At 43.8% G+C, this 25,185-nt stretch overlaps 1 protein-coding gene across 3 annotated transcripts in view; it reads left to right on the plus strand.

Moving 5' to 3' along the window:
• LOC107148377 (cell migration inducing hyaluronidase 1) overlaps nt 1-25,185 on the plus strand; it is a 168,038-nt gene that overhangs the window by 81,651 nt on the left and 61,202 nt on the right. Inside the window, exons 2-10 of one of the 3 annotated variants that reach the window (XM_048790164.1) lie at nt 5,754-6,365; nt 8,546-8,667; nt 10,528-10,677; nt 11,152-11,290; nt 12,186-12,422; nt 16,186-16,365; nt 19,235-19,305; nt 19,959-20,054; nt 20,916-21,037. In XM_048790164.1, coding sequence (XP_048646121.1) covers nt 8,562-8,667; nt 10,528-10,677; nt 11,152-11,290; nt 12,186-12,422; nt 16,186-16,365; nt 19,235-19,305; nt 19,959-20,054; nt 20,916-21,037 — 1,101 coding nt within the window. In that variant the 5' untranslated portion in view covers nt 5,754-6,365; nt 8,546-8,561. The remainder of the gene's footprint in view (nt 1-5,753; nt 6,366-8,545; nt 8,668-10,527; nt 10,678-11,151; nt 11,291-12,185; nt 12,423-16,185; nt 16,366-19,234; nt 19,306-19,958; nt 20,055-20,915; nt 21,038-25,185) is intronic. The other 2 variants (XM_048790163.1, XM_015493004.2) reach the window with 2 other exon arrangements.

The following is a 25,185-nucleotide window of genomic DNA, read 5'->3' on the forward strand; positions in this document are numbered from 1 at the left end:
AGGAGAGGTAGAAATGGAATCTTAAAGCAGATGATGAGTTTCAAAAGGTTGAAAGTGGTAGCCAGGAGGGTGAAGCTGAAGGGAAAGAACCATGAAGTCAAGGAGGTAAGAGCAGAGGTGAGTAAGTCCTCTGGGAGCCAGGAGCAAGTTAGTGCAACCGATGGGGACCAGGCAGATGTTCCCTTCACTGCCTTCTTAGTAGTCCCCTTACCCTGCGGGTAGGTCTCCATCCATGAAATCCCCCAGAAGTTTGCTTATTTAATGCTGGGGTGAATTGATAAGGTCACATTTCATCTTTTGGGAGCTCTGCTTTGCTTGAATGTGAGGGACAAGCAATGTCCACCAGGAAAAAAGGAATGAGCTTAGCCTAGTTGCAGAGCAGGAATGACCTCCTCCCATGCCCCCACCCTCAAGAAACCAAGGAGGAAGGACCCTCTCACCTGGTCCCACATCATTAGTTCATTATCCAGGAAAAGCCTGTGCCCAGAGCCTAGCATGGCAGGGGCAGAAGTGGAACTCAGCTAAGCCCCAAGCAGTCAAATTTTTTTTGGTGTATTTTTTTTCTAGTCTATAGACATATTGCCCTATGGGTAGTGGCGGGTTTCCTGCATATAACCATTTGTGATAAGCTATTGAAAAGCACCTCTTGTTTAGCTGTGATTCTTACTGAGGGTACAGTGTTGCCAACTTCTTAGTGAAAGATCCATCTTGAATTCCATGTAGGAAGTTAGGCTGACATCAGGCAAGCCAGATCTGGTTGATGGTGATACATTAACATTTATGGAGTGTTATTCGAGACAGTCACTTTGTGTCCATCCAACAGCTTTCTAGGCACCTTGTATCAGCCTCCATCTTAAAGGTGAGAAAACTGAGGCTTAAGTTATTACACGATTGGCCAAGTTTGCACACAGCTCTGAAGTGGCAGATCTGAGATTTAAATTGGAATCTATTTTGTGATTCTTGGTGCTTAGTTAACACACTATTAAATATTCATGAGGTTGGTGGTTAACAAGTATCTCTTTTGAGCTGAATTAACACTCTGAACTAGTGGTTTTCAAACTTAAGCCCACATAGGACTCATTTGGAGGATTTGTTAAAGCAGACTGCTGGGTCCCATCACTAAGATCTCTGATTTAGCAGTTTGGTAGGTCAGGAGTAGGGCTGAAAGTCTGTAATCTGGTGCCGACACTGCTGGTCCAGGATACTTCCACGAGGACCATTGCTCTGAAATGATTTGTAACTCTAGTTTGCATCTTCAAAACCACCAAGCACTGAGGCTCTACACCAGAGTTGATCAATAGCAGTTTCCACAATGAAGGAAATGTTCTAGATCTGCTACCCAATATGGCAGCCACTAGCCACCCATGGCTGTGGAGCACTTAAAATGTACCTAGTGCTACGCAGAATTGGATTTTAAATTTTATTTCATTTTAAATAAGTTTGCATAGCGTGTGACTAGTGGCTACTGTATTGGCCACACAGCTATAAACAAAAAGAAAGTTAGGGATGTCAGGTGGCTAAGTTATTTATTCCTGGGCTTAACCTTAAGTGAGTATTTAAGAGTCGGCTCTTCCTAGGCAGCATCTGGTTTGCTGGATGAGTTATGCTCATCATTTAAATTTCAGGGCCTGTTGCCTACCTAGGGTGATGGGACTGGGGATCTTTGACAACTGGGGTCTTACCTCCGTTTTCCTCCAGAACCAGCACAATGCCTGCTCATGGGAGTGCCAAGGTCAGGGTGTTAAGTGAATGGGAGAGAAGAACAGCTTCAGAGGGGTATTTTTCACAGCTGCAGTTGGCAAAGGCTTTGAAGCCATGGCTGATTGGGTGGTGTGATAAGGAATTTGAAGTTGATGGCACAGCAGGATCAGACAGGATTCCTTCTCATATGGGTGGGCATGGGGCAAGTACCCGTGGGGAACTGCTGTTATCACATGGAACAGCTGTATTGCTCTTCTTGGCTCTGCAGGTGGCCCCCCAGTGGGAATTTCCCATATTAAAAGAGGTGTATTTTGAGGGGAAGATAAATGAGGGTACCTGAGATATGAGTTTACTATTCAAACTCTGACTTAGGTGGTACCTCAATTGAAACAGAGGCAGGAATGCATGGACCGAGTTTCTCCTCTCGCTTCCTTCTTCCCATGCAAGAAGGGTAACTGAGAAGACAACACATATGCCCATAATTTGGGGTCAGAAAGTGAACCACTACCAGATATGGGTTCAGATTCCATTAACTTGCTTCTGATCACCCTATGGGCCTTGGTTTGCCTATAAGGTAAAATAAGGAAAAACAGGACTGGATTAGTTCTCTGCCAATTGAAATGTGGGAGTGTCTTAGAGGTGCAGAAAAAGGTGAGGCAGATCATGTCCCACCTCAGACCTGCTTCATGAAAAACTGCATTTTCCAACTTCCCCAAGTGATTGTTGTGCTGGCTGTAATAAGTGTCGTATCCCTATCAGCTTTTACATTCTGTGAATCTTGAGTCTAAATTGCAAATTATTTTATCTTTAGGAATTAAAAGCATGATTTCTGGGGAAGAGATCAGGCTTTAGAACATCTCTGGGGGTTTTGTTCTTTGCCACAGAGAAAGAAGTGTAGGTGTGCTTTCAGAAGAAAGTGAGCTCCAGGAAGCAGTCTGGAAGATATACTCCAGTTTGCAGAGGCAGAGGGTCTTCCACTTACATCTTCTGAGGAGCAGGGTGGGGTCCATTTCCTTGGGTCCTTGGTACAGAAGCTTCACATGTCCTATCAATGGTGACTCCTTTCAGAAAGGGCAGATGGGAAGGATCTCAAGGCTATAAGAGCTTCCCCAAAGAACTGTCTGCCTATGGTCCAGAAGGGTGCTCAGGTTGTCTTTCCCTGGCACCTACTTCTTCCTGGGGGTGCTACTTTAAGCCCAGCTGACCAGAGATATATATTTCTCTGCTAGAGAAAAGCTGGGCCTTAGAAGGAGCAAATGACAGGCTAAGGAGATGGCTATTCATTACCTGATTTAGGAGAGGAGCTTGGTGGTCCTCTAGTGCATGTTAGAGAAGGATTTTTGCTTCGCCATCTGTCAGAGGAGCTTTTTGTACTGGAGGAATGAGATCTCTGGACTCTGCCTTCCAGTTTTTCCAGTGGCCACTGGGATAGACTTATTGGATACCCAGAATGGGACCATAGTTGTCCTGTGCAGGTGACCTGGCCCACATCAGCCCCACTGGGCCTATCAGGAAATATGGCATAGATTTAAAGGGACAGAGAAATCTTTATCTAATGAAAACTGGAGGTCACCAAGGACTCCCTGACCACAAGAGAACTGGAGGGAGATTTCTTCTCACCTTTCCCCCAGCACAACCCCAGCTGATTTCAGGATCACTATCTTGTCTTCAAGGGGAAGAAAAATGACTTGTATCCCACATTTGCTCTTCTTAGTATGTGAGGATAAGAGGCAGGTGAGTGTGGGGTTATTGTGCCCATTTACAGAGGCCAGACCACCTGGGTGGGCCAAATCCTGATGGAGCCATGTACTAGCTCTGTGACCCTCAGCAGAGCCTAAGGCCCAGCCCAGACCTACAGAATCAGAATCTGCACTTAGCCAGCTCTCCAGAAGATGTGTGTGCACACTAGAGTAAGCACGTGGTTGGATGGCCTCTCATAGGTATTCCAACCAACTCCTGTATTCAGGCAGCCCAAGTTTATATTGCAAATAATGTAATCCTTAGGAATTAGAAGCTCAATTTCTGGCCTAACTCAGAGGTGTGTTGCTATAATCCCATCAGGAGGCTGAGGCAGGGGGAAACAAGTTTGAGACTAGCATGGACAACTTGGCAAAGCCTCTGTCTCAAAATAAAAATAAAAAAGGCTGGTGTGTAGCACAGTGGTAGAGTGCTCCTGGGTTAAATCCCCAGTATGAAGAAAACAAAGAAGAGGAGGAAGAGGAGCAGGAGGAGGAGAAGGAGGAGAAGGAAGGAGGAGAAGAGGAGGAACTCAATTTCTGAAGAGCAAGATTTGGACATTGCCATTTATTAACCGCATGACCTTGACCAAGTCATATACTTTGTGCCTCAGTTTCCCTATCCAAAACTAGTGATGATAATAACAGCCCAGAAGATTGCTGTGAGTTGACAGGCTGGGCCTGGTGGTGCACGCCTGTAATCCCAGCAGCTTGGGAGGCTGAGTTAGGATGATTGTGAGTTCAAAGCCAGCCTCAGCAAAATTAAGGGGCTAAGCAACTCATTGAGAACCTGTCTCTAAATAAAATACAAAATAGGGCTGGGGATGTGGCTCTGTGGTAGAGTGCCCCTGAATTAAATCCCTGGTACAAAAAAAAAAAAAAGACTGAGTAGACAGGAAGGGTGGTGATGCATGCCTACAATCCCAGCTACTTGGGAAGACAAGGCAGGGGGATTGCAAGTTTGAGGCCAGCTTCAGAAACTTGGCAAGACCCTGTCTCAAAATAAAAAATAAGAAGGACTGGGAATGTAGCTCAGTGATAAAGTGCTCTTGTGTTCAATTCCTGGTACCACTCCCCTCGCTTCCCAAAGTGAGTACAGCAGTGCTGACACTGCTTAAATTATTTTGTTTTCAGTTCTTATCATCATCATTGCAGGTGACAAACATGTGAGCTTCAGAAAGATCAACTAATTTACTCAAGGATGCTATCTTTGTTTGTGAGGTGTGTTAGTATCCCCCTGATACTTCCCACTGCATGTAATCCAGAGGCCAGGCATATATGAATGATATTTTTTTTTGAGCTAGCACATTTCAGTTGACACTCACAACAAAAACTCTTTATTATGAGCATAATTGTCTTCATTTTAGCAATGAGAAGATGAGACACAGAGAATTTGAGGGAACTGCATAAAGTCACATAGCAGATGAGTTTGAAATCAATCTTGGGTTTTCAGATACAAATCTCTCAGACTCTTCTCCTATGCCCCTGAGTGTCCTGGATACCAGGAGCTTGTACTGCTTGAGCACTGACCATAGCTTGGACCCAGTGCTACATGATCTTCATATGGAGCATTTAAAAAACATTCTCCTGACAATTATAGAATTTAATTCCAGTTTTACATATGTAAGAAAGTGAAGCCCAAGTGGTCATGTGGATTTCCCAAGGAAAGCCTCATGGTTGGGATTTAAGACTCTGGCCCCCCACGCCAGTCTCTAAGCTGAGCTGTGCCTACGTTTGCCTAAAGTGAGAATCACCTTCATGCATGTTTTTCAGGGAGAAGCATGGCTGTTACTGTGCTCTCTCATCCCAGGAAACAAACCTGAGCCTCCAGATGACTCTGCAGGCCTCTGCTCACCTCTTGCCTCACAGTTTCTTCTGACCCTTTCCCCTGCCCCTCCTCCCTTTCTTTCATGCAAATCCTGCAGAAAGCACTGGCTGCTGCAGCCCCCTTCACGACAGACATTCTCATCCCTCAAGACTCAGTGCCCCAGGGTGTGCTTTTTATTTTTTTATTGGTGCATTATAATTATATGTAATACTGGGATTCATTATGCTATATTCACACAAGCATGTAACATAATTTGATCATTCTCATTCCCCAGCACCTTTTCTTTCCTCCCCCTCTCCCTTTCCTGATACCTTTGCTCTACTCTACTGGTCTCCTTTCTACTACTACTACTATTATTATTAATTATTGCATTATAATTATATGTATAAGCAGGACTGGGATGTGCTGATATGAATGCTGTTGCACAAGTTTTTCTGGAGGTTCTTCTAAATCTCTGCTTCTCTTCCCCATCTCCTCTGGCTCTGCAGGTCACAAACCCTAAACTGCAAGGCAGCTGTGGCTGAGGCTACTGGAAGAAAGTGCAGAGACTCAGGCACCTGGGACTCCTGGCAGCAGGAAGAGGAGGGACATGCACCAAGCGTTTTATGCTCCCACGGCTCCGCAGCCCTGGAAGGCCTGTCAAGCACAAGACTTGGGGATATTGAGCTTTTGAAAAATTTGGGCTTATAATAGTGAAGATTTGTGGGGTTGGCCTACAGTTGGCTTTCAGAAAGTGGTGTCTATTTTCTTTCACACCAGCTTTGCTAAAGGAGTTCACTAGAGTCTTCAAGGGACAGGCCAGCTCAGGCCAGTGTGACCTGATCTCTGAGCAGCTGTCCAACCTTGCCAGGGCAGTGACCAGCCAGTCTGCAGCCCACGGCTTCCTGGAGAGACTTCTAGTGTTATTACACTGTGTGCTTTTCCAAGGCCTTCAACAACTGGGACCTGTTTCAAGGCCATCTTACCAGTGAGAAGACGAATCCTAACTCTTGCTGCCAGAAAGCTTGTAGAAGCCATTTGAGAAAGCTGCCCTCCCTTGGAGAACAATTCCCAAGAGAAATCTGGGAGCCTTTGAGGATTCACAGAGCATTTCTCAAATTGTATGTGCTAGGTGCCAGAAGCCACCCATGGCAGAAAAGTGCAGATGACCACTCACTCAACAATATCTGGGTGGCTCTTTGGACAAGAGGGTTCCTCTGCCTCCTGTGGCTCAGAAGCTGGCCCAGAGATGGGGCAGAAGGGCTCTCTTACTAGTGTTAGAAAAAGGGGCTTTGAGCCCTTTTTTTCCTCCAAGTAGAATTATTCATCCAGAAAGTGAGTTTGATTTCATCTTTGAAATGACCTGTGACACAATCAGAAGATGTTAGACCTTTAATGTCATCAGATTTCCCAGTCTGTGCATGGGAGTCTGCGGCCCCAAGAAAGTGTGTTGATGAGGGTTGCTGGCAAGTCCAGGCTGGAGGCATGCCCCCATTCAAGCTGCCCCCACCCAGATTCCTCCACCAAGTGAAGATGTGGGCCTGTGGCCTAGAAGTCTGGGCTCCCTTGGGGGAGGACTGTGTGGTGTGAAGCTCTTTGACAGCCAACCACAAACTACCCTTGGTTTTTCTAGACTGAGATCTGACAGTAGAGCTCTGGCTTTAGCCTGAGGACCATGAAACACTCCTGTCCTTGGTGTCCTCTCCTTTCTATTGCTAACAGCATAAAAGCAAGCACTCTCCTTTGGGGGCCATGGGAAAGGCGCCATTCCCAGAGGCTGTGATGCGAGACCTCTGTGATCTGGCTGAAACGCAGAATGGGCCCTGTTGTTCTCTATAGACGGGGCCTGAGTCAGGCAGAGTGCCCATTAAGGGGATACCGCGGCATTGATTCTGAGAGTATTGCTTCTCCCTCTCCTGACCTCCCCAGGCACACCTGTGTGGGAGGGACCAGGCAGAGGGCCCAGTGTGCTCATTTCAGAGTCTTGCCTGTCCCAACTCACTGAGCTCACACAAAGGCCTTCACTCTGAACTGGAAGGTCAGGGGCAATCAGATTTGTGGCTCAATGGGTTTGAAGGGAGGAGACTGTGTTGAGTGAGATAGATTTCTCAGTGTGGGAGAATGAATATCTGTTTCTGGGCCCAACTGTAGTTATACTCAGTAAAGGAATTGAGGAGGTGGCATAGAAGCCAGAGCTGGCCATTCCCAAAGCAAAAAATATGTAAATTTTTCTGAGGGACATCACACTCTGAAAGGGAAGTTGTGTATCTTTTTATTTTTTTAACTCCTGTTTTGAGATTTACCTAGGTTCACTTAGTGTATATGAGTAGAAGGAAAAAATAACAATGTCTTTTATACAATGAAATCTTAATCAAATAGAAGTTTAATTCTCTCTCAGCATAAAAGTAAATCCATCACTGAGGGCTATTTTTGTTTGACACAGGGACAGGGCCTAGGTTTTTTTCTATTTACTTGGTGTTCTCATATATGACTTCTATTATGTGGCCCAGTAGAGCTGCAAAAGATACAGCCATCATATCTATATTCTAGCTAACAAGAAAGAGGAAGGAAGCAAAACAGTCTTCTTGATCTTCTGTTAAGCACATTTGCTAAAATCTACAGTACTTCCGCTGTATTGGCAGAACTTAATTCCAAGACCACAACTAATGCAGGAGAGACTAAGGAATGCAATCTTTATTCTAGGTGGACATGTACCTAGACAAAAATCAGGGGTTTTGTTACTGAGGAAGGTAACCTGTAGGTATCTGTACCTAGATTTCCAATATTATCTTGTAAGACTAGCTTTAGAAGCATAGACTGATAATGGAAAGGTTAGAAATCAGCTAGTCTACATCCTCATTTTTGCAGATGAGAAATCCAAGACCCAGAGAAGTTAAATAAATCACCAAGATCACACAAAAAGTTGGTGGCATGAAATTTTCAGCTCATGTTCACTGGGAGTGTTTTTGTTCTCTATTTCTTAAGAAAAAAAGCTTCATTTTACAAGGGAGGGAGCTTGAGTGCCAAGGATAAAATTTCATCCATCACTCAGCCCCTGAGCTACAGGACACAGGTAGGACCATGGCAGGGTTTGCATGCCCCAATCTGCTCAGCCCTGAGTCCTGGCATCCGAAAAAGCTGCTGGTGAGGACTCTGGGACTGCCAGAGTGTGCCCATCCTAGCACTACCCTGTCCCAGTCTTTATGTGTGCATGTGGCTTTATCTGTCTCTGTGTCTGCTCTGCCTATTGTTTCCAAATTGCCTAAGTCACACAACAGACTTCTGTGTGTTTCCATTTCAGGGAACACCCTGCTGGGATGGGAGCTGCCAGAAGACTGGATTCCTTCAAGGCCTTGAACTTCAGGGCTGTGCTGACCGTCAGCTGGCTCATCCTGGTTCACTTCCCTGGGGTCACATCCACAGGTAAGCCACTGAAGCACCTGGGCCTTCACATTTTAGCATGGACATGGAAGTCAGTTCTTCTCTTTAGGGGAGGAATGGGAGAAGGGATTGTAGGGGTGGGGTCAGGGTGGCTGGGCTCTGGCCCATCCTTATTAAACTCCTTGATCCCAGGCAAGTCTCATCTTGGGCTTTCATCATCCACAAAATGATGGAGTTGGTCAAGAATCAGGGGTTGCAAACTCAGTGTCTGCAGGAGCCAGACATCTGACATAAAGGAATGAAGCTGGCTGGGTCGGGACTGTGGTCACCTGAGTGGGTGGAGACTCCTCTAAGACACCCTCTCTTCAGTTCTGCCAATTGCTACCACATGGGAAGGCGGATTAATTGTTGCAAGTTATTCTGAATTTCCATGAGAAATCAGAATCATTAATTCAAATTTTAAAAATCACTGTAGGGGCCAAGAAAAAAAAAAATCACACATCTGAGATGCAGTTTTCCACCTCTGTCTGGACCACCAGAACTCAGTGTCCCCTTCCTGTTTGTGTCATAGGATGTGGTATATTAAAGTGCTTTTCAGCTCTGATGCTCTGAGCAAGGACCACATTTATTTTTCTAGCTCAATATCTTCAACTTTTTCCTCTAAGTGGTTTTGAGTTAAAATCCAGAAATGTAGGTTAAGTTCGCTTGGGCTGTAGAAATAGAAATTGAATAAAGCAAATGTAAGGCTGAAGATATGAGAGATAGAGGACAATTTTAAAATTTCAAATAGGAGTTTAGAGCACAGGTGGTGCATACCTGTAATCCCAGCATCTCAGGAGGCTGAGGCAGGAGGATCTCAAGTTCCAGGACAGCCTGGGCAACTTAGTAAAACCCTGTCTCAAAATTTAAAAAAGGACTGGGGATGTAGTTTAGTGTTACAGCATCCTGAGTTTAATATGCACTGCTACCAAAAAAAATACATTTGGACAGTAAAAGAAGAAGCAGGATTGTGGAATATGTGGACTGCACTGCATGCACACAAATAAACAGGTGTTTCTCTTCCATGGTAGTCTTGTCAATAGACCACCTGGCCTTCCATAAACTGTCTTCTTTGGTTCCTAAAGTGATAGCTCTGATGGGAAGAAATAAGACTGTCACTGGACAGTGTGAGACATCCTGATTTTGTAACATCAGGTTTCTTTTATAGAAAATTTCATAGACATCAATCTCAGAGGTCCTGTAAGGCATGTTTCAATTACAAGACATGACAGGGAAACCTAAAGCCCAACATCTCCACCAGGCATCAAAATAAAATATTTACAGTTCCTTCTAGTTTAAAGGTCATTTACCAAACAGGGGACACTTTTGTTGAAGAAGTGTTGCTTGGTAACATGGTTTATGGAGTACCATCTTTCTCATGTTTCCAGGGGAACAGAGCTAGAAAATTAACAAAAGGTCAAATTTTCATGCAATAAATAAATAAATAAATAAATAAATAGTGGGGGTGGGGAGGGGAAGAGTTTTGTTAACTCTTTAAACACTGCTTTCCAGAGGACAGAATGTTTGGAATTTAAGAAATCTGGATAAATTATTGCACAACTTTAGATTTTGGAATGTCCTGGGTAGCCATCTGGTCTACCCTTCATCGTGAAGGGGGAATCTAAACCCAGAAAAACTAAGTGACTTGATTACACACACATGATGAACTAATGAAAGACATGGGACCAGACTTCAGGGTTTCTTTCTCCTAGATCAGGGCATCTCTCTGATCTCTGGGATCTTGCTTTTAGCTCTAATGAAGAGGAGACAAGACCATGAAGATGCACAAGCCACTTATGGCCTGTGTTAATCCTTGCTTGATGATGCTGGTGCATGGGAGCAGTGACATCTTTTTCTCTTTAGCAGTGCCAGCAGAGTGCCCTGACAAGAACCCTGAGCTGCAGCCCTGGAACCCTGGCCATGACCAGGACCACCACGTACACATTGGCCAGGGCAGGATGCTGCTGCTCACTTCTTCTGCCACATTCCATTCCATTGACATTTCAGAGGGAGGTAAGTCAGTCTCTCCCCTCCACAACCCCTGAGCCTTTGCAGGTTGTGAAGACTGTAGATGGACAGAACAGTGCTACATGCTTTGGGTTTATGTTGGAGCATCTGTGTTTATTTTGTTGTTTGTTTTTTCCGATCACCATTAACTCTGAACACTTAAGAAGGGCTTGTTAAAAGACCAATCTTAGTAATAAGGGGTATATGAGGAAGGACTTCCTTATTGGTGCTCTGAATAATACTCATTTTAACTGTCATTGAATGTAGGGCATGCAGTGATGCAGTAAATAATGGGGAAGGCATTATTTACATACTGCAAAGCAGTGTAAAATTACTTGCAAGGCAGCTAACACAGGAGTGTTTGGAAAATTTACCTTTTGACTGCCTAAATTAGATGGGGGACTTAGGGATTTTGCCCTTGGCTCTACTGTGACCTTACTCTTTAACACTGGTGTCCTTACCCTGTTCCTACCTCTTTAGGCAAGCTAGTCATTAAAGACCATGATGAACCCATTGTTTTGCGCACCCGACACATCCTGATTGACAATGGAGGAGAACTGCATGTTGGGAGTGCCCTCTGCCCTTTTCAGGGCAATTTCAGCATCGTGTTATATGGAAGGTGGGAAGATCCATCTTAGGGGTCAAATGTTATTCTTGTATCTGATGGGAGGGAGACTTTCTAAAGGAGAGAGGTAGGCAAGAGAATGAGACAAGAAATGTTCTGTCTTGCCAGATCCTAACTGTGAGCAAGATAGACATGGCAAAGTGTGTGAACTGGAAAAGCCCATGTGGCATTTTACTTATCATGGCCTGAAGGCTGTCCTTGTGTCACAGAAGTCCCACCAGCCTTTCAACTGCCTTCTAACCTTGTCACGGTTTAGGGAAGCTCTTACAACTTATTTACTACATTATGATGGACAAGATAGAGGGAAATATCATGTGATGTTTGCCCCTGATTATGCCCCCTCTTTAAGCAATTGAGAGTTCTTAGTGATAACTGGGAATATGCCAGGGTATGCAGTCCAGGCCCAGGTGGTCTATATAGATTAAAATATGAAACACTTAGAACTAAAAAGAAGTGGCAAAATGTAAACTTATAAGCATTTCTGTTGGCCTTTTGGGCTTCCTATTTGTCTGGCTTTGAAAATCAGGTTGCATCCAGGCATGGTGGTACACTCCTGTAATCCCAGTGACCAGGGAGGCTGAAGAAGAATTGAAAGTTCAAGGCCAGCCTGGGCAACTTAGTGAGATCCTGCCTCAAATTAAATAAATAAATAGAGCTGGGGATGTAGCTCAGTGGTAGAGCACCCCCGGGTTCATTCCCCTGTTCAAAAGAAATAAAAGGAGAAGAAGGTCAGGTTGCTACAGCTGTATTACTAACCCCATGAGATCATTAAAAGCATGGCTTGCTCTATGGTGCCATGTTGTGATCCTGGAAGCAGTGGTGGTCCTCTGTGGGTTCAGCATCTAGTAAAGATATGAGTCTGCAACTCTGGAAAGCTTTTCTCCTGTAGGGCTGATGAAGGTGTTCAGCCAGACCCTTACTATGGCCTGAAGTACCTTGGAGTCGGTAAAGGAGGCACCCTTGAGTTGCATGGACAGAAAAAACTCTCCTGGACATTTCTGAACAAGACGCTTCACCCGGGTGGCATGGAAGAGGGAGGCTATTTTTTTGAAAGGAGCTGGGGCCACCGTGGAGTTATTGTTCATGTCATCGACTCCAAATCAGGCACGGTTGTCCATTCTGACAGGTAAGATTGGCCTTCACTTAACACTTAACACTAAACACTTAACACATGTATTCAGCACACGTGTGTTGAGCATGTGCCCTGGCCATTTGCTGCTCTGGAAGTGGATGTATAGCAGTCAAAGAACAGAGTCAAAGAACTCTGCTCTCAAGAGTTATGTCAGCCAGGCACGGTGGCACACACCTATAATCCCAGTGGCTTGGGAGGCTGAGGTAGGAGAACCACAAGTTCAAAGCCAGCCTTAGCAACTTATTGAGACCCTGTCTCTAAATAAAAAATAAAAGGACTGGGGATGTGGCTCAGAGGTTAAGTGCCCCTGGGTTCAATTCCTGGTACAAAAAAAAAGAGTATGTCCTTCCCAGGCATTTGCTTAATGTAGCTGAGTTTAATAGGAACAAGTTTAATAGGAACACACACACACACACACACACACACGTGCCTGAAACTCTAATTTCAGATTGTGTTAATTGACAATGGGAGAAAAAAGTCATAGGGAAATAGTAAAGAGTTACTGGGGAAGGATACTTGGGTAGGGTGGTCAGAGAGAGCCAGTGTAAGGAAACAGCAGTTGAGTTGGGAGCTGCAGGGGGAGGATGCATGGGGAAAGTGGTGAAGACAGAGAGCACCAAGTACAAAGGGCCAGAGGTGCAAAAGGCATGATGACTTCAGAAGCCAGAAAGCCAACCAGAGGGGTGATGTGCAGTGAGAGAAGGAAGAATTGCAAGCAGTACCAGGGGTTTGGATGTGAAGGGGCAGGTATAGGACATTGCAGGCCACAGTGACGGGGTGGGTTTTATTCTCAGTGGGATACAAAACCACTGAAGCCTTTAAGAAAGAAAGGATCATGTTTAAAAGAATGTTCTGGTGACTATGCAGAACATGGATTGATGGTGGAGGGCAAAAATAAACACAGAGGTGGTTAGGAAGCTTCTATAGTGGTCTAGGCCAGACATGAAGGACTCTGGTGGAAGCAACAGAGATGGGGTGGATGAACTTGAGAGGGATTTGGAAGGCAGAATGGCAGTCTCTGGCCCTCTCCCCTCACTCTCTTTCCCAGCTCTAGGGTAAGCTAGCCTGCCCTCAGCCTCCCTGGGACTCTCATGATGGCCCTGCAGAGGCTTCGCCTGGCACTCAGAGGGAAGGACACAGCTGAGGTAGACAAGCAGAGTTATCCTTGGTGCTGCTAGGGGAGACTTAGGGCTCATCAGGAACAGGACTGTGAGTGGCAGTGAAGGCAGCAGGGACCAGTTGTGGGACAGCAGCAGGTCTGGCAAGAACCATAGTGCTCACTGGTACACATGGGATAACTGGAACTCATCCCCTGGTGAATATTAGTGACCATGTAATCATTGGACTTGCTCTGTGAAAAATACTATGTTCAGCACTTCACTGCTCTATATACTTTAATCTTTATCTTTATAGAAATTCTGTGATGAGCTGTGCACAGTGGTGCACATCTGTAATCCCAGCAACTCAGGAAGCTGAGGCAGGAAGATTGCAAGTTCAAAACCAGCCTCAGCAACTTAGCAAGGCTGTGACTCAAAATAAAAAATAAAAAAGACTGGGGATGTGGCTTAACCAGGCATAGTGGTTAAGCCACTCCCTCCCCCCCCAAAAAAACTCTGAGATGGGTTCTGTTATTACCCACATTATGCAGATGAGATGATGAGACTCTGGTGAGGCTCAGTTTGCTTAGAGTCACAGGTTGGCGAAGATTGGAGCTGGGATTCAAACTCTTAACCACTCACTGAGTTATCTCCATGGCTCCCTGGGGACAGTCATCTGCCTTTGCCCTGGCTGAGCAGCCTGCAGGTAAACCTGGGATACTCACAATTGACACAAAGTACTTCTAAGGGCTTCCGCCTTCATCAGGGGAAGACAATCTCTTTAAGTGGAGTATCATTACAGATAGCAATCTAACTTTCAATTAAATTCATTATTGAACTATATAATAAGAACTTATCTGGAGAGCTTCTAGGAGGTTACAAAGAGAAGAATGCCTGCCTGCCCCAAATCTCCTGTGCTTGAAGTATGTTGGAGACCTCCCGGATCTGATAGCTGAATGTATGAGTACACACACACACACACACACACACAAATGCAGACCAAAGTCACCTGAAAAGGCTACTTCAAGGAGCAGGAACCTATGTTGGTACCTTGGTTCCTGAAAGGTAGTAAGAATTTGATTAGGTATAAAACAAACAGAACTGAGTGAGTGAAGACAAGAAAGGGCGTATGGTCCTAGTCTCTGCAAAGGGCTCTCCCTGCAGTAGATGACCCCGGGGGAAGGGCAGTGGGGACTAGAGGATGAGGCAGAGTTGAGCCAGGTTATACAAAATAGCTGAAGGTAAGTTTGGTGACTCAGGACCACCTCTTTTTCTACCATTTGCACCACCACTGCTTTACTTTTTCGAAGTCACCTTAGCTATTCACACTGGCTTATTTTTCTAGATTCATTTTAGAGCTATTTTGTTTTTAAGTTCCAAGACAAATTCCTTCCATTGTAATTGCACAAAATCTTCATACTTATGTGAGTTGGGATTGTTACTAAGTTGTATTTCCTTTGTAAATTCTTTTCACCAGTGGTGTACATTTTTTTAAAAAATCTGTATTTCATGGATACTTCATGTGTATGACAACAGATTGTCTTCATTAACTTTGAGATGACTGACTCTTAGCGGGGGTTGGTGGTATGAGCCTATTGTTTCAGATACTCAGATGGCTGAAGTGAGGATTGCTTGAGTTCATGAGTTCAAGACCAACCAGGACAATATAGCAAGATCATTATACCATCTCAACAAAACAAAACAATGTAGTTAGTGATGATCAGTTGTATAATACTGTACCTATAGTCAATGATATTGTATTGTAACACTTAAAACCTTGTTAAAAGGATAATTTCATGGCAAGGGTTTTACCAGAATGAAGTAAAATAATTTTTTTAGAAAGGATACAGGAAAAAGGAGAATGAAACAATATCTGAAACAGTTAAAGTTTATATCACTGTTACTCTCTATTGTCGAAACCAGAGATGACCCCTTTATGATTCTAGCATGTGTTAAGCTTCTGTAGGTACAAGATTTGGGGTAGTCTCCAGGTCATTTGCAAGAATTTTGGAGGAGTTGTTTCAGTCTGGATCAGAGAGAGAAATCCCTGATGCTTGTGGAGTCTGAGCTATCTCCTAACACTAGGCTCTGCAAGAGGCATGAACTGCTACCTCTGTCATGAAAGGGGAACATTAAAGATCTGGACCCTAAGTGTATGACCTTCTGAAAGTCCCAGGGCTCAAGGTCCACACTACTATAGACATTTCTTTGATATTTTATCCAATGAATGATCATATGATTAGAATCATATGATTCTTGGATATCACATTATGGTATGCAAAAGAACTAAATTTACCTGAACTTTATTTTTGCAGTACAGAAGATTGGACCCAGGGATGCTCTACCACTGATATACATCCCCAGCCCTTTTTAAAATTTTTTGTGCTCTGGAACAGGGTCTTGCTAAGTGGCTTAGGGCCTCACTAAATTGCTGAGGCTGGCTTTGAACTTGTGATCCTCCTGCCTCAGCCTCCACAGTTACTGGGGTTACAGGAATGCATCACCATGCCCAGCTTTACTTGCTCTTTAAAGGAAAAGGCTTCATTGTTTACAAATCCCAACCTGTGGGATCTTTGGATGGCATATGAAATGCTGTATAGGTCTCTCTTCTTTTGATTGCTGTGACGACTATTCAAATTCTTTCTCTCTGCCTTTTATAGATTTGATACCTACAGATCCAAGAAAGAGAGTGAACGTCTAGTCCAGTATTTGAATGCAGTGCCCGATGGCAGGATCCTTTCTGTTGCAGTGAATGATGAAGGGTCTCGAAACCTGGATGACATGGCCCGGAAGGCGATGACCAAACTGGGCAGCAAACATTTCCTACACCTGGGATTCAGGTACTTCCCATCACTTCCACCTCCTCCAAACACCAGAACACTGAAGCACCCCCATCCCACCAAGAATTAACCTTTCCTTTCTTGTGCTCTCAGGGATACACCACACAATCCACCTTGGAGGATTCAGGGACATTGTCCATCTGCACTGGACATATTCAGGGATTGTTCTTAAGGGGAACCTGGTTTTTCTTACAAGCATAGTCCACTGTAAAAATACGAAAGTCTTTGATTTTCATGAACTCATTCATTCAGTCAGCCACTTACAAAATATTAGAATGTCTACTGAGCATAAGAGCCATGCCTTGGTGGTGCAGTTGACTTTCATTTTCCCTTTCTTTAGCAAAAGATTCATATTTTACCTTGGGGATTGGCAGACAGTTTTTAGAGATTATGCAAAGTATCTCTGCCCAGCCAAACACCCAAGGAAAAGGGGTTATCTGTCCCAGGGTTATTTGGAGACTGCAGTGCTCCACCCTCTAGCTCCTCAGATCTAGGGTGAAATCAGGGGTGGGCCAGAATCTTTTCTTCTCAGAGCTCAGCAATTTTTCTAGCTGGACAGAGATTCCCTGGGCAAGGGAGGGGTGCTCCAGGTTCCAGGGTGCATTGTCTAACAGCCCTGGGGCTGCTCCTTCTGGAAGGGAAACTCAAGCAGGAAACTCATGTAGCCAAAGATGACAGTGATTCTTGGCGCTGTGAGACTCCTTTGTTAGCAAACACTACACGCATTTCCATTCCATTGTTTTATAAACCAAGAGGACAATTTATTAATTTATAGTAGGAAATAGAACCAAAAATGGCTGGTTACTTAGCAGAGCCTCAGCATAAGATTCTAATGGCTCAGGGCCCAAGGTCTGGCATTGGGTGGCCTGGATTGAAGTCTGGGTTGCACCTCCTATGAGGTGTGACTACAGGAAAGTGACTCATTCATCTTCTCTTTGCATGGTTCCTCTGTAAAATGGGATATCTCAGGAATTCTCAGAAGACTTGCTGGGAGAAGTACATGTGATAATATTAACAAAATATTTGCCCGGTATTGAATAAGCACTTGATAAATGTAAGCTACTATTCTGACCTTAGAAACAGAAACCACGGGAAGGATGAGTCCTGCCATGTTTTATCATGTCCAGTCACATGGGCAAAGGAGACAGGAAAGCAAGAATTACATATATACCCCTCATTTGTATGAACACATACTTTTAGTGATAAGATCAAAGCATTTAAAATCAGTAGAAGCACTGAGACTTGGACCCTTCCTTTGTTCGATAATTTAGGAAATGGTTATTGAACAGAAACTGGTGGGAGGCAGTAGGTTAGACCAGGTGTGCTAAGCTCTGAAGAGAAGGCAGAGGTGAATGGGAAATGGTGATAGGGCTTGAGAACAAGAGGATAGAGAAGTTAGTTCAGTGCAGATTTACAGGTAAGAGGAGGCCAAGCAGGTGCCCCACAGGCAAACTAACAGCTAGAGAGGCTCTTCCAAAGAAGTGGAGGAGTCCAGGCCGCTGCACTGTATGTGAGCTAGTGAGGGCTGAGGAAAAAAGGTAGGGGAAGGCACAGAAGGATCTTTGGCTCTGTGATAAGGAGCTTGGTTTTTGTCCCAAATGCAATGGGAGCCATTGAAAGATTGAAGCAAAAGGGTGGATGTAGTTGAACCCTCAACCTCAATTAAACAACATTGAATAATGACTTACTTTCCAAGATAAGCAATCCAAACACAAATAACAAAAGCTATTCAACACCTAAATCTATTGCTATGTCATAGTAAGGGAGAGGCTACTGTAGGAGGAGAAATTTCTTTCCTCTTACCTTTCTAAAATCTTGGTGGAGCCCCTTAAAAAAAACTGGTTAACAAGAGAACAGCATACAAATGTCTTTCATATAATAAATTTTACATTTCCTTCTAAAGGAAATGAAGACCAGAAGAAACAGTTCAACTGGAGTGTTTTTATACTAGGTTTGATGAAGAGTCCAGGAAACTGAGATAAGACAAAGGTTATCAGCTCAGAGTAGAGAACCAAGGGGAAGCTGAGCAAGGTCTTTCTATTAGGATTCTTCTTGGCGTTCCTCTGCTTTATAGATGAGGATGCTCCTTTCTTCAGGCATATGGAGGGCACCCCTCACACAGGGGTTTGTCACCTGCTATAGGGGGGAAGGGCAGGAAAAGTCAGGGAGTCATTCCTGCCATTTCTCAATTTCTTCACCTTAATGTTGAACATGCCAAGGTGCCATATTTTGGGGGCAACTTATCCTAAAAAGTCTTCCAAACCCCATCACTACATTAGGCATGATGGTGAACACAAAAATGGGTAAGAAAACCTCCCTGCTTCTACAGTGCTTGTTTTTGTGGAGGAGAGATAGCGTACAATTTCCCAAAATCATAAACCTTCTTTTTCTCCTTTCCCTTCCCATTACGAGTAAGAGACATTTGGTCCCTCTCCAAGTCCCAAAATGTGTGGCCAGGGTGGTCAGTCACATTAGCCTGTGGCATTTTCCTCGAGCTCAATTCTTAGGGGAGATGAATATGAGAGAAATAGCCTTCCTCTCTTGGATCACGCTTCCTAATCGAACCACAGCACTTGCTTCAGGATGTAATTGAGCTTGGCGGGTGGGCCGGTTGGTCTGTTGGCCTGTTTGTTGATTTGTGATTCATACCCATCTACTGCCAGCAGGGAGTTGAAGAGACTCACAACAAGCAGACACTGGCCTAGCCAGGCATTGAGGAAGTTCAGGCAATTGCTTATAAAGAAAGACTCCTGTTTTCCTGGAAGAGGGAAGCCCCTCAGCAACAGGGAGGGAGGCTCTGACACTTGGGGCTGTTTCTGTTCTGCTCCCAATTCTGGAGAAGTTTATTTTTTGTGTGTTTTTGTTTCAGACACCCTTGGAGTTTTCTCACCGTGAAAGGAAATCCCTCTTCTTCAGTTGAAGACCATATTGAATATCATGGTAATAAGTGGTTGGCGAGAGGACTAGTACCCTCTTGTGTCTCTCTGACCAAGAGGCTTTGGTTCTTTCTGAAGGACTCACTTCCCTCAGAGCATGGCTGACTATCTGCCAACACCTTGTTGAGTGTCCAGCCACTTGACTGTGTTACATGGAAGTGACAAAGGCCTGTGTTGATTGAAGTTCAACCATAATGTTTTTTATTTTCTAAGATGTCATCATTGGCTTATGATAGAACATAGACATGGCGTAGAAAACAAAAGAACTGGGATGGAACCAGCAGGGGTAATATTTTGAGCTAAAAAGACCTGTGGGTGGTCTCCAACACAAATGCTCGTCTCTCTGCCCGGTGAAGGTTGTGGGAGATGCTATGGTTCTAACCCCTGGGGCAGTGCAGGGAGCTCAGATCAGGAAAAATAATGGGGCTTCAAAATCTGAATTTGTGGAAATGCTACAAATGAATTTTCAAAACTGAAACAAAAGAATGAATAATGACCTTCTTTCCAAGTAAAAGAAATGGCCTGATTAAGGAAAAAAAAAATTTTTTTCTTAAATTGTTCAAGATTTATGGAATAGAGGTTTTCTGTGCCATAGAGCTCCAACCTTCTGAATCCAGGCATCTGTTTGGTTGCTAAAGCATCTGATCTCTCTGACAGGACACCGTGGCTCTGCTGCTGCCCGGGTTTTCAAACTGTTCAAGACGGAACATGGGGAATATTTCAATGTTTCTTCATCCAGTGAGTGGGTTCAAGGTGAGGAGTTTGAGACAGCCTGGTAAAGCTTAACACTGGATCAATGGCCAGGAGTCGTTGTGTGTAGAACAAGGTATTTTCTCTTAGGAAGTCCATAGGAACACATGGTAGAGTCGACTAAAAATTTGTAACTTAACGGTCAATCACCCAAAAGAATGTTTTCCCACTGGTTAAGATTTGTATTCCATCTCAACAGGGGTCCATTTTGTTTAGTTTGTTTCATGGAATATTTTTCTTATGTCAGGGGATGGTGTTGACTAGGAATTATGAACCTAAAAATGAACTTGGCTTTCAAATAGTTCATACAGCTGGGTATGGTGGTTTATGCTTATAATACCAGCAGTGGCTCAAGAGGCTGTCAGGAGGATTATAGGTTCAAAGCCAGCCTCAGCAACTTGGTGAGGCTTAGTTAGACCCTGTCTCAAAATAAAAAAATAAAAAGGGGTGGGGATATGGTTAAGCACCCTTGGGTTCAACCCCTTATGCCAAACAAAAACAAAAACAAAAAACTCTAAGTGGCCCATACACAGGGGCTACAGAAAGTAGCAATCCTGGTGGATGCTTGGATGATGGGTTTACAGATGGATTTTATTTCTCCCTTTATGTTTATTTGCTTTTGCAGTAACAAGAAATATGTATTACCTTTATAAAAAAGAAAGTCAGTAAGCAGTGTTTTTAATTAAAAGATGAGAGAGTCAGGAGAGTTGGCAGATGGTTTAGGAGCCCCCTTCCCCCAGTCTAGCTCAACTATGGACAGATGGCCCTCAATTCCTATTGTGCCAGGAGTGCTTAGGACCACACTGAATGTGACTGGCCTCATGAACAACTTTCTGACTGATCCTGTCTTCACTTTCTGCCTAGATGTGGAGTGGACTGAGTGGTTTGACCATGATAAAGTATCTCAGACTAAAGGTGGAGAGAAAATTTCAGACCTCCATGTTGCTTACCCTGGAAAAATCTGCAACCGTCCCATTGATATACAGGTACAAAACTCCTAATCAAGGAAGGCTTTATTTTTAAGAAGTCTCTATAGATCATAAACTTGGGGCAGTGTGACTGTCATGGTCCTATGAGGTAGGTAAGCCAGAGAGTATTATTTCTACCTTAAATATTAAAAACAAGGCTCATTACCTGTCCAAAAGCTAGTACTACCAAACTCCCAAGTCCTGCTTCTGAGTCTCTTCCCCTCCTTAACTCTTTTTTAACTGTGTGAAATGCCTTTCAAGGCATGGACTTCGGTACCCAGTTCACTTCTTTACTGGTTTCCTTTGGGCCCTTGACTGCATGGAATGCTGCTAGGATTTGGGGTGCAAGCTGAGCCCAGCCCAGAGAATAAATATACCCATAGCCACAGCCATATTCTCCATTGAGTTAAATAAAAGCCAACATCCAAAGAATGAGCACGGTTCGCTTAGGATCTTCCCTTGGAGTTTATTCTATCTAAAGGAGATCTTGACCTTTCCTGTTGGCTCCATCAATATATTATTAAGTCAGTTCACAGGGCTTTCAGTTCACTAGCTAGACAAGTGGGACATTGGGCTCTATGGACATCAGGAGAGGCAGGAAACACAGGCAAAGTAAATGGGGTTCATTAGAGGCCACTTAAATGTTCAATATAAATTAATTAGAAGTCATTTGAGAAAGGCTACCACCACCCATTTTATTCTCTTTCAAGTCAATAAAAATACAGTAGGCCTTTTAAATCTATGGGTTCCACATATGTTAATTCAACCTGCTACAGATACAAAAAAATTAGGAAAAAAATTGTGTCTGTATTAAACATGTAGAGGACTTTCTTTCTTGTCATTATTTATTAAATGATGGAGTATAACAACTATTTACACAGCATTTACCTGGCATTAGGCATTAAAAGTAATCTTGAGATGATTTAAAGTCTATGGGAAGATATACATAGGTTAAGTTCAAACACTATATCATTTATATAAGGTAGCTAAGTATGGGCAAGTTTTTGTATCCACTAAGATTTGGCACCAATTCCCTCTAGATACCTGGGACAGCTGAAAGTGACCAATATTTGTACAACATTTTCTCCCAGATCATTCAACCAGGTCTTCTCACTGTGATTCCCCACTCCCCATGTATGTCTGGGTATAACTTTGGCTCTCTGCCTTGCACTGGAGGAGGGACCACTTATCCAGGGGAGACATTCTGTTCTGACTTAGCAAAGGCCAGGGAAACCTTTCTAATTATTTGGCTGAGGTGCCCCCCTTCCCGTGGCTCCAATGTTATTGAGAAGGATTTACTCAGATTAGGTTGAAAGTAACAGACTCTTCTTGAGTCCAACAGAATCAAAAAGCTCCCAATTCCCCTAAAGCACATACCTCCCAGATTTAATTGTAATTTTCTTTTGCATCCTTGAACATTACAGCTTTAATTCTGAAATAGCCATAATCTTATCTCTTGGGTTCACTTGACCACAGGAAGTCTATTCCTTTACCAGCCTCCCCTCTCCAAATAGTTCTGGAAATCCTCAAAGAATGCTTTTCGGTCTACAAATCCCTCCTGATTTTGGCTCTGCCAGCCGTCTGGCTACAGACCTTGTTAATTGAAAAACTATTTCTCTGTGCCAGGAAAATAGCTTTCCCAAAACATTTCCCATTTTACCATCTACTCTGTTCCCAGCATGATATAGGCCCTTCCCTCAGTGTCCCAAAGCACAGTTAAATCTAGGCTAAAAGCTCACTGGGCAATCCCTTCCATGGGGTCCCACCTTACAGTATATCAACACCTTGCGTAGCCATAGCACACAGCCCAGCCTCCTTCAACAAAAGGGGATACACTTGACAATGAATCCAAGTTTATGTTATCAACAGCTTGAAGTCCAGAGAAGAATAAAAGACCCAATGACAGTTGTTTCCCTCACCAAGAGGCTTGGTCACCCTTCCTACAATGGGCATTCTTTAAAATATTTTGTTAAGTGTTGTAGCACCCATTATTCCAAAACTCCCAATTCCAGAATAGGATCTTGTTTTTTTCCTTGGCAAAACCAAGGCCGGTTGAGTTGTTCAATTAAAAACCTAAGAGTCGGGGCTGGGGATGTGGCTCAAGCGGTAGCGCGCTCGCCTGGCATGCGTGCAACCCGGGTTCGATCCTCAGCACCACATACAAACAAAGATGTTGTGCCCGCCGAAAACTAAAAAATAAATATTAAAAAAATTCTCTCCTCTCTCTCTCTCTCTCTCTCTCTCTCTCTCTCTCTCTCTGTGTGTGTGTGTCTCTGTCTCTCACTCTCTCTTTAAAAAAAAAGAAAAAAAAAAAACCTAAGAGTCACATATCTCCAAAGGTGAACCTCTTGAGTGTTTACTCTGCAATTACATGACCTTAAGAGTGAGTGTCACCTTAAACTTTGTGCCAGGTGACTTGCTCACAGTCCTAGCCATACATATCAGTGTAGTTATTTAATTTAGTGCCTCAGTTTCCTCACATGCAGTAGTGAGGATAATCATTCCCTCATGGGATTGCTTTGTGAATTTAATGCAACAATAAATGAAGTACCTGAATCATTGTAAGTGTCCTGTGCATACATTTAATATTATTTTAATTGTTAATTATAATAATTATTACTTAAGAGCATAAATAACAATTAAATTATATCTACTAAACCCAGCCATGGTGGCACAAACTTATAATCCCATTGACTCAGGAGGCTAAGGCAGGAGAATCACAAGTTCAAGGCCCTTTGAAAGTTGGGCAATTTTGCAAGACCCTGTCTCAAAATAAAAAGTAAAAGGAAATGGGGATACAATTCAGCGGTTGAGCACCCCTGGGTTCAATTGCCAGTAGCCCCACCCCCAAAACAAATTTATCTAGAGCAAAGATTCTTTTCACTGAATGGTGATAGATTCCTTCTTATTCTTATCTGATACTAAGGTCATTTCTTAGGTTAAAAAAAGGAACAACAAAAACAAAACCCTAGCAGAATTGAGTAAATGTTCTCTTGAAATTATTGTTGGACTTTGTGCCTTGAAAAAAAATGACCAGCTGTGTTGCATGATGTTCTCAAGCCCAGACCTTAATATTACGGGGTCATCTGAAGGAGGCTCAGAAAACTGATCAGGTCAGAGGAGTTGGGCTTGACAGATGACCTTGAGCTCTGAATTTGCTGAGTTTAGCCATTTCCTCTAGAAGAACCAGTTTATACCCCTGTCTCTCTGGCTGCCACAGAGACCACCCAGATGATGGGGATGTTGGGGATGATTACAATGAGAGTGTGACTTATAGGCAAGGGCTGAATTTTAGCTGTGAATTTTAATTGTGCACATCTATGTAACTCTACATTCCAAGCCAAGGACAACAGATCTCTTAGGTTCAAAACGTTTCCTAAAAAGTTTTTTAGTTTTTGAGGTTGACTTTATTTTCGCTCCCTATTTCTCCAACCCTGGTCCTTTTGGTTTCTGGGCCAGAGACTCTGACAGCTGCAGCCCTTGCCTGAAATTGCATGTCTCTGAATGACAGTCACAGTCTTAATGCAGACACACCCTAGCTTTGGGATGAGCCCCAGCTGACAGGGATTGTGCCCTACTCTGAACCCACTCTTTAAATTCTCCACCAGGCCTGTAGCTTCTGGTGTGTCAGTCTCGCCCACTGCAACTCCACTCTTGCTGGGCCCTGGGCTGGATGCTGGGGGCAGGAAGATGGGCAAAAATCAGCTCCTTGCTTCCCAGACCCTGAGGCAGTGGGAGGAAGAGGTATGCATGTGAGGGCAGGAGTAGGAGGAGCTTAGAAGCCCCATTTGTTTGGCTCTGTCACTTGCTGGCTTTGTAATCCTGGACAGGTTACTCAGTCTCTCTGCGTGTCATTTTCCTTATCTGCAAAATGAACAACAACCTCATGGTTTTGCTGTGAGGTAAAATGAGGTATATGTGAATACTTAGCTCCTTATCTGCTAGAGTGGTTCTCAAACTTCATTGCCTATTGATCTGGGAAGCTTTTAAAAGCCCATATGCCTGATGATTGTGTCTGCTGCATTGAGGATAGAGCCTGCATGTAAGGATTTTTAAGACTTCCCACTCCCATATGCCGGGTACAGTGGCGTACACCTTTAATCCCAGTGATTCGGGAGGCTAAGGCTGGAGTATCACAAGTTTGAGGCCAACCTGGACAACTTAAA

The sequence above is a fragment of the Marmota marmota genome, unplaced genomic scaffold, assembly GCF_001458135.2.
Source record: "Marmota marmota marmota unplaced genomic scaffold, marMar, whole genome shotgun sequence".
NCBI lineage: Eukaryota > Metazoa > Chordata > Mammalia > Rodentia > Sciuridae > Marmota > Marmota marmota.